The 9,454-nt window shown below is 41.0% G+C and overlaps 1 protein-coding gene across 1 annotated transcript; it reads right to left on the minus strand.

The window, feature by feature from the left end:
• Nucleotides 1-3,076: 3,076 nt before the first annotated feature.
• Nucleotides 3,077-9,178, minus strand: LOC143925665 (uncharacterized). Its single transcript, XM_077450128.1, is given in 5 exon segments — nt 3,077-3,821; nt 4,360-4,544; nt 4,546-4,598; nt 6,737-6,815; nt 9,113-9,178. Coding segments are annotated over 5 exon segments (1,128 nt in total).
• Between the last annotated feature and the right edge of the window lie 276 nt (nt 9,179-9,454).

Genomic DNA, 9,454 nt, shown 5'->3' on the forward strand with positions numbered 1-9,454 from the left:
GTTGCTTAGACAATAGACACAGACAAACAAATAGACAACCCCCACAAAGACACAGATACAGCTGTTTAAAAGCTAGCTTTCACCTATAGTTCTACCAACAAACAAAACAGAAAAAAGAAAAAAAAGAAACGAACCATTTAAATCTACAGTGACTTGTGGTTCTACAGCATACAAGACACAAGGCACACTCTTAATGACTTAGGCTGCAGGTTATCTTACCAGAGCTATTTCACTCTCACGTGGGTAGAAATAAAAACCTATATTTCCCCCACTTTTTTTCTTTTTCCTCAAAGATGTATGGTAATTCCTGTCAATCTCTAACCAACACCTTGCATTAGCCATACACTAAACAAACAGATACCAAGCACACACAAAGACACAGATAAAGCTGTTTAGAAGCTAGCTTTCACCTGTAGTCCCACACCAAACAAAAAAAAATGCAAAAGGAAAAAAAAAAAAAAAAAAAAAAACAAATACAAATCTGTTTAACCACGAATTTCTTCAGGAGAACACACTCTTAATCAATGCCCTCCTCTCCAATAGCGGGCCATAGGGAATTTCTATTGGGACAGAGAGCTTTTCCACACTCACGCGGATATTTCCACTTTTCCCTCAAAATTGTATGGATATCCTGTCAATCTGCGGTTATATCACATAACCAGGGATGATCAGTCCCTATCTCGCCAGTGCGCCAATTTGCCCTCTGGTTACAGGTCTGCAGCAAACACAACAATAACGTACATATATATATATATCAGTCACAGTTCTCACCAGGTTTTACGCGTCCGTTTCTACCAGTGAAATATCTCACAGCGTGGTTTCAGAATTCGCGAGCCAGCGCCAATCTTGTCCACACTAGAGATGATTTTCAGTTCTGGGTGTCTGAGGATCTGTGCTTACTGGGACTCAGAAACGAAAATACATTCGATTTTTGTGGATTCTGTGTAAAAATACGTTTTACACGCCGTTCTGGGGTGCCAAATGAAGTAACTGATAAATGCAATCTATTATTATTATCAGTTATGTATTACTTTGTCTAGTCCCTATAGTTTAGTTAGTCTATCTATACTCCAAGCACATGCTATCGTTAATATCACAATACTACCACAATTAGTTATGAAATTAATACACGGCTAAGATCAATCAAATCTCATTTATTTCCCAAGGAAATAAGAAAACTTACATAAGGTATCAATAGAAGTTACCAGAGTACATAACATACAATCAGAATACAATACAAGAATTATACTTATCAGACCCTCGTGACTGGACCTCCTGATGGAATCAGAGGCAGAACTCATTGATGAAACCCTTTTTGATAAACACACCTCAGCCACACCACACCCCATTGCCCACCCTCCTTTGCCTGTGGACCAATCAGCGTCTCTGGGGCGTCTCCTCCCCCAGGCTAACTACCTCTGACAGTCCTGCCATAATTGGCCTCTGGAGGGCAGTGTTTGCCCATGAATTGTAACTGCTCCGACTGGGTTCACATCTTGTGATTCGATCTTGGATGCCCTTCCCGCTCATTAATTATCTTTTTGTCCTTACAGACAGACCAGCGCCGTCATTGTTCTAAATGTCTTCGAAGCTCCGTGCACCCCAGGTGGGCTGAATAGAACTCATTCTGCTATTCAGATTCTGTTTTGGTGCCACATTCCTCTATCCTTTAAACATGTGGGACTGCAAATATCAATATGGCTGAGTTCGGTTGTACAAACAGATGTGTAGAACTTTATATGTATAACATTAATTCCTGTTCGATTCCAACACCCGCCGTCCTCCGGTCCATGCGACTGGCGAGCCAGATAATAAATCGGTCACCGCCAGAAGTTGAGCATAGAGATTTCTGGTGATCAGATGGTCCCCAGTCATCTCTATGACCCTCGGAGGCCCAGGAGCAACGTTATAACATTACGTCTGGGCCGGCGGAAGTAAACAATGCTGGGGACACGACTGGAAAGGCCGAGACACATATGTAAACGGTAGTCAAAAAAAACCTGAAAAAAAAAAAGAAAAAAAATGTTAAAGCGTCGTCTATGGAGATTTTTAAGTACCAAATTTTGGCGCCATTCCACAAGTGTGCACAATTTTTATGACATGTTAGGTATCTCTTTACTTGAGGTAACAAATTCTTTCACATTATACAAAAAATTTGGGCCAACTTTGCAGATTTTTTTAATTCATGAAACTTTTTTTTTTTTGTGTTTGAAAAATCGCTGCACAAATATCATGTGACATAAAAAGTTGCAAGGACCGCCATTTTATTCTCTAGTGTCTCTGCTACAAAAACACACACTATATACATATTTATCTATTTATATTAAGATGTTTGGGGGGTTCTGAGTAATTTTCTAGAAAAAAAAAAAAGATGATTTACATGTAAGAGCGAAGTGCCAGAATTGCCCCAGATGTGAAGTGGTTAATAACACTTTAAAAGTATTTATTAAAGAGGTTGTAAACTTTGAGAAAAATCATCTGGAATACGTTGGCACTATAATAGGAAAATATACAAAACTTAAAAGGTGAACTCTAGCCGTAGAAACACAATATGTTACACCTGTATCTAGGGTGTAACATGTTGCTAAGCAACCGCCCCCACACAAACAGCTTGCCGAGGGTCACTTTCCTCATAGCAGCTGTAGCTTTTGAAATTAGCACGGCTATGCTAAGTTCTGCTCACATCCACATTTATTTACAGAGATCTAACAGACTTGTAGTTCTCAATAGAATTTGAGTGAGGTGATCAGCGCACTCGTGGTTTATTGATACTTCCTCCAGTTTTTAACTTAAAAATCTATATGGGCAGAGAGCTGGAGGAAGTTTGATGAAGCCTGACATTGAACCTGCAATCCATCGATCGTGGGTATAATGCTTTGCAGACTCCTGTAGGATAAAAAAAAAAGGGAAAGCACCAGATATTTTTTTCCCCATGAAAAAAAAAAAAAAACATTTATATATTTTAACAAACTCAACTTGATGTTGAAAATTTCACCCTAAGATTTTTAGAAAAAACAAAAACAAAAATTCAAAATTCTGAAAATATGTTTAATATATAAAATAAACAGCCCACACATCAATAAACAGGCTTGCTTTGCTTTGCCACCTTTGAAAGATCTGCAGGTGGAGGGCACGTGGGAATGGGCCCTCCATGTGCGAATGAAAACCTCTTGGATACAAACTGTGAGAGTTCTTTGTCAGAGAGTTCAGACCGTGGTGTAAAAACAGGATTTTTACTGCTGGCTTCTGATGTTGAGGTCACACTTGGTGGACGGCTTACTGACACACCTGATGCTTGCCCAAATAATGAGGTAGTGGCAGAGCTTGCAGCACCTGCTCTGAATAAATCAGACACAGCATTTGTTTTTGACTCAAATCCTGATGTTACTGTATTAGCAGCAGGACCTCCAAAGCCAGAAGTACTTGGACCACCTCCAAAGACTGATGTGGCACTTTGCCCAAAACCAGAAGACACCGTTGTTGCCCCAAAGATTGATGTGGCACTTTGCCCAAAACCAGAAGCCGCTGTTGTCCTCCCAAAGCCTGATGTGGCACTTTGTCCAAAACCAGAAGCCGCTGTTTTCCCCCCAAAGCCTGATGTGGTACTCTGCCCAAAACCAGAAGCCGCTGTTGTCCCCCCAAAGCCTGATGTGGTACTTTGCCCAAAACCAGAAGCCGATGTAGTCCCTCCAAAGGCACCTGTGACGGGAGAAGATGTACTTGCAGGCAGAGCAGTTGCGGCTGCCCCAAACCCAGAAAAAGCAGATGCTCCAGCACCTGAGGTGGTGGTGGGTGCAAAGGAAAATGTAGAAGCTGTTATTCTGAGCCTTGCAATAAAGGACATCTACGAGGTAGCATTCGTCTTAATGTATATTTACTTCAGAATACGCACAGGATCACACCTTCCAAGGGGTTGTGATGATGAATACAATTTGTTACAGCTTTTTATAAGAAAATGATAACATGACAGTGTATGGCGGGCACAAGCCCAAGTTACAAAATACGCAATACATTCCAACATAATTGGTCCCATATTACATACGGTCATACTGGCCAAAACACAATAACAAGATAAAGGTCAGTTTTGACAGGATAGTGATTAATTATGGCAAGGGTAAATTATATTCTAAACAGGGACTTTCCATAAAAAACATTTCACATCATTTCTGGGAATAATATCCTTTATCATCTTACTGGCAGGACATCTCATGTCAACCAGAGAGCAAGATACACAAAAACACCATATGTGTTGCAAGATTGAGAAATACCGAAAGAATTAAACATTTTAGAAAGAATTACATTCTTATATTGAAGGGGAACTCTGAGTAGTATACAGATATGTATTGCATATATCTTCACAAAGCCAAAACTGCTTTTGTGTTGTTGAAGCCAGATGATGCTCCATGAGAAGCGGTCGTTCCTGCAAAAGTAAATGAAGCTGCGGATCCCATCACTGCATTGCTAAAACTGATTGCTGGTTTGTTGGCAAATCCTGAAGCAGTGGGAAAATTGGAAATAGGCCCTGCACTAGGTGCCTGAGAATCCAGGCTGGAAGCTGAAACTACTGGCAGACTGAGGTGCACTGCTGGCGGAGGAGCCTGCAAAATAAGAGATTACTGTTAAATCAGTGTGAGGCAGTAAAACCGTGGATCAGCTGCCTGCTCTTTCTGCCCCCTGAATGCACATCTGAATGAGCTCTTAGAAAACATTCATAAAGACAGGCTATCATGGATTACTATGCTATAAACCGCTTTTTTATTTTTATTTTTTTTAGCAACTTTTTTTTTTTAATTGAACACTGACTATTGCACATGTTCAGCATAGATGCCTGGAATCTGTAAGAAGTCCCATTTGGCAGGACAATGTAGCTCCAACACACATGTAGAAGTTACATTATCAGTGCCTGCCCACTTGCTGAAGAAGAAGATGTTGGTCCAGTAGAATAATTCCAAGAGCATGGCAGCCACTGCAACAGAGTGGCAATGGGAAGCCCGGAATGGTCATTGCTGGAAGAGGATAAACTTGAGAGGTAAATGGGCCATAATGTGCAAGATGCTGTGTATGCATACACATAGTCACAAGTGCTTCCAACTCCAGCCAAAATCTTTTTTGATAGAGTGTAGCAGGGTTAGAAAGCTTAAAGTGATACTAAAGTCAGTTTTTTTTTTATTTCTTAATATCAAACATGTTATACTTACCTGCTCTGTGCAGTGGTTTTGCACTTGGCAGCCCAGATCCTCCTCTTCTTGGATCCCTCTTCCTGGCCCCTCCCTCCTGTTGAGCGCCCCCCACAGCAAGCTGCTTGCTAAAGGGGCACTGGAGCCGAGTCACAGCTCCGTGTGTCCATTCAGACATGGAGCTGTGGTTCAGCCCCCCGCCTGATTGGCTAATTGACTTTGACTGACAGCAGCGGAAGTTAATAGCACCACTCCTGTGTCTCTGCCAATCAGGAGAGTCCCAGAAAGCCAAGGCACTCATGCACATAACTTGATAGAGAAACAAAAACAGGCAAACATCTTGTCTTCAGCAAGCAAAAACTATCAAGTCCTGGTGCAAAAACAGTCCACACCCCTCCAGTCCCACTCATTTTCAAGTTTCCAGCTGCCTAAGGGCTCTTTCACACAGGCGTTGAAATTAGGTGGTTGTGTTGTGTTTTATTGCTTCCCAAGCACCTATTAATTCCACACTGAATTGTTACAATAGGGAGCGGAGGAACGTGTTCACACTGCAGCATTAGCATTGCTGCGAGGCAAAAATAATGCTGCTTGCAGAGTTTGGTAGCCATTGACACTTTGCAACGGTCTCCATTCACTTCTTCCCTTCACGACAACCGCACCTTAAACACACTGTAAACGCGTCTATGGCATTTACAGTGTGGTTGAAAAGGGTCAAAAGTGGTAAGTTCCCATACTGACCTTAAAAAAAAAATACGACACACAGGGCATCTGAGAACTGTTTAGCAAGCGTGTCTGGGCCACAAGCTAGTCCACATTGCTCTCTCAGCTGTGTTCTGCTCTCTCCCTCACAGACAGGTGCCATCTGTTTCTTCTTCCTTTTCTGGACTTGGTCTCCATAATCAAGGTTTGAAGATTTTTCCCTCCTAAAACCTTTGAAAGTCACTAATGTGGACTTACCAATCCAGAATATACTAAAAAAAAGGAAGTCCTCTCTTCTCCAGTCAGACTACCCCAGATCCCCTCACCCTGCATGATTGCGAACCCCTGAGTACTCAACAATGTCTTCAAACTGTCTCCCTTAAAAAGGGACCACAACCCAAATAGTGAGGAAATATACCTGCTGTCCAGGACCCATCCCTGTCATTCTGTGCAACATTTAAAAGGTTTGTTTGTTTAGTTAAGGGCCAGAGATTAGCTTGCATTTAAGGACATATTAGTAAATTTGACTGAAATATTTTGCACTGAAGGGCCAATTGTACAGTGCAATAGTCAATTTTTCAGGGGTTTAAAATGTCAAAAAAGTTAATTTGAACAGGATGTTTCTGCATCTACAACACAATGGCTGTTTACTGAAGCTAAATCTAAAATAGAATTAAAACTATGTAAACAATGGTGCCATATGGGGTGTCCCCAAGTAAAGCTGATGATTTTTTATCCACCTGATACAGTAATCATGTCTGTGCTGGCCTACTGGTGTTCCCTTTATCGCATCGGTAATCAGTGTGAGCAGTATCCACATACGAAAATGTATGACTTGCATAACTTTAATGGAAACTCACTTGCAGTGGGAAAGGAAGAGTTTTGTTGTCCTCGAAACATGGAAGCTGAGCTAATGGCAGGCTTGGTTAGCTCTTTGACCTGAGGAACAATAGACCAAGAATTAAAAAAAAAAATTAAAAAAATGCACGACTGCAAATGTATTCTTTACAAATATTGCTTTAAAACTTAGTTGTTCAAGGCTTAGTCTAAGGTTCATTTACACTGGCAAAAAATATGCAAAAAATATTATTCCAGTTCAAACACACCGTGGTTTTTTTTTTGAAAAAAAGTGTTTTGAGTCTGCATAAAGAGTGACATAAAAACACTTGTAAAATCATATAGATACACACACTTTTAACACACAAACATGTGAGCAAAAAGGGAGGATATTTTTTTGAAAGATGTGATGAATGGGGACAGAGTTTGTACTTTAGGAGAAATAAGACAAAAATGGGGATGTAGGAAATTAGATAGCTGGAGATATGCACAAATTAAACATTTTGTTCAGGCGCTACCCCGACCACTCCGCGGGGAAGGAGATCTTAGACCTATGGAGAGAATGCTTTCAGACCCGGGCTGTAAAAAAAAAAGTTTGTCCAAAATCTATAAAATTCTGGAGGAGGAAAAGGAACCAGGAGAACCATTGTTTTTAAAAAAATGGGAAGAAGAGTTGGGTACTCTGGGAGATAAGGAACGTAGAAAGAAGATTTTAAGAATAGCAGGTACAATATCTAAGGACAATATGTCAGCGGAAATGTCATTTAAATTAATGGCAAGATGGTATATTGTCCCACAAAGAGCGCATAAGAGAAGGCCGGACATATCAGCACTCTGCTGGAGGGGTTGTGATAAGGTGGGAACTTTTGCACATATCTGGTGGGAGTGTGGTAAGATTGGCCCTTATTGGGAGAAAATAATAGGAAACATCTTCCAGATAACAGGGGAACAGGTAAAGAAGGATCCTTGGACATGTCTATTCCATGACACAGATAAAACAATAGGGGAATATAAAAATTCATTGATACCTCACTTATTGATTGCTGCAAAAAGCCTGATCCCAAAGAGATGGGGCTCTGTTGAACCCCCATCCATGAGGGAATGGTTAGCTAAAGTAGAGTGGTTAAGATCAATGGAGGAATCAATATTTAAAAGAGGAGATCAAGTGGAAATTTATCATAGCAAATGGGGAAAATGGTTGGAGTATAAGAAACAAGGGAATGTCCCAGAATGAGTGGTCCCGAGGGGAGAGGAGGGGGAGGGCGGGAGAGAGAGACGGAGAGAGAGAGGGGGGGGTTGGGGAGGGAGATCTGAGGGGGAGGGGACGGGAAAATATAAGTTTATGGAATAGGAAGCATATTTTTGTAACATTCCTACTTTTTCGAAACTCTTTAAAATAAATAAAAATAAAATGGAGGAAGATGTTAAAAAAAGAAAAAAGGAAAAAGGATTGCATGTGATGTCAAAGTAGCACTGCCAATAGGCAAAATAGTGGCGATGAGAAGAAGGGCACCAAAAAATCACAAGGGCGTAAAACTTGCCACAAATTTGTTGACAAGAGAGGATGGCGTGCTATAAACTGATGCAAAAAAAAAAAAAAAAAACACACAAACATGTGTAACACTACAAAAAAAATAAAAATACTGGATGTTTTTGCAGCAGCCGTTTTTGGCTTCAGACGTTTTTTTCTACAGTCAAACTCTCCAGCATTTTATCCTATGTGTCCATGCACGCATAGGCTGTTATCAACTGTTTTTGGCTGTAAAAAACCCCCCACAACTAGTGGGTTCTGAGAGGCAGCTTTCAGCTGTAAAAACGTTCTAACGTTAAAAAAAAAAAACACAGAAAAACACGGCTCCCCAGCGTTTAACGTTTTTGATCCATTACATTTTTTTTTTTAAACGCTAATGCTGAAGAACGCTAAAAAATGCTATTGCAAAAACTTATAAAAATGCCAATAGCTTTGCAGTGAGTTTTTCAAAGGTTATTATAACGTCCAGTCTGCACGAGGCCTTATGCCGCGTACACACGGGCGGACTGTATGGCGTACTAAGTATTTCGGATTTTTCGAAATTCTGTCCGTCGTACTTTGGTTTCAGCGGACAATCCGCTCGTCAGTATGCTAGTTCGACGGACTAAGAATGGCGCATGCCCAGAAAGGATTTACACGGCGGAAGGGTGCTTTGCTGTGTATTGGACTTCCTATTTCTAGTCCCGTCGTACGTGCTGTACACGTCATCGCGCAAGCTTTCGACGGACTGTTTGGGTATTCGTGTGTGGTCAAGTCCGTTCAGTGGAAAGTACGACGGACTGTCCGTCGGATTGTATGACGAACTAAGTACGCCATACAGTCCGCTCGTGTGTACGCGGCATAAGTCTAAAGCTTACCCTCACAGTACTCGGTTTTCCTTAGTCTTCTGAGCTAAAGGACACCCAGTGTATATCTGTCGTCTCATCCAGAACATGCGAACAGACCAAAAATTTGTGCGAACTTTTGAACCCCGTTAAAGTCTATGGGACTTGAGCGTGAGAAATCAAAAGTGCAAAGACTAATATGCAAGTTATTGTCCTAAAAAGGGTTTGGGGATCGGGGTCCTGCCCCAGGGGACATGTATCAATGCAAAAAAAGTTTTAAAAACGTACGTTATTTTCGGGAGCACTGATTTTAATGACGCTTAAAGTGAACAAAAAAAATGAAATATTCCTATAAATATGGTACCTGGGGGGTGTCTATAGTATGC

The sequence above is a fragment of the Lithobates pipiens genome, unplaced genomic scaffold (genome assembly GCF_037356315.1).
Source record: "Lithobates pipiens isolate NorthernLeopardFrog02 unplaced genomic scaffold, aLitPip1_a1.2 Scaffold_22, whole genome shotgun sequence".
Taxonomy (NCBI): domain Eukaryota; kingdom Metazoa; phylum Chordata; class Amphibia; order Anura; family Ranidae; genus Lithobates; species Lithobates pipiens.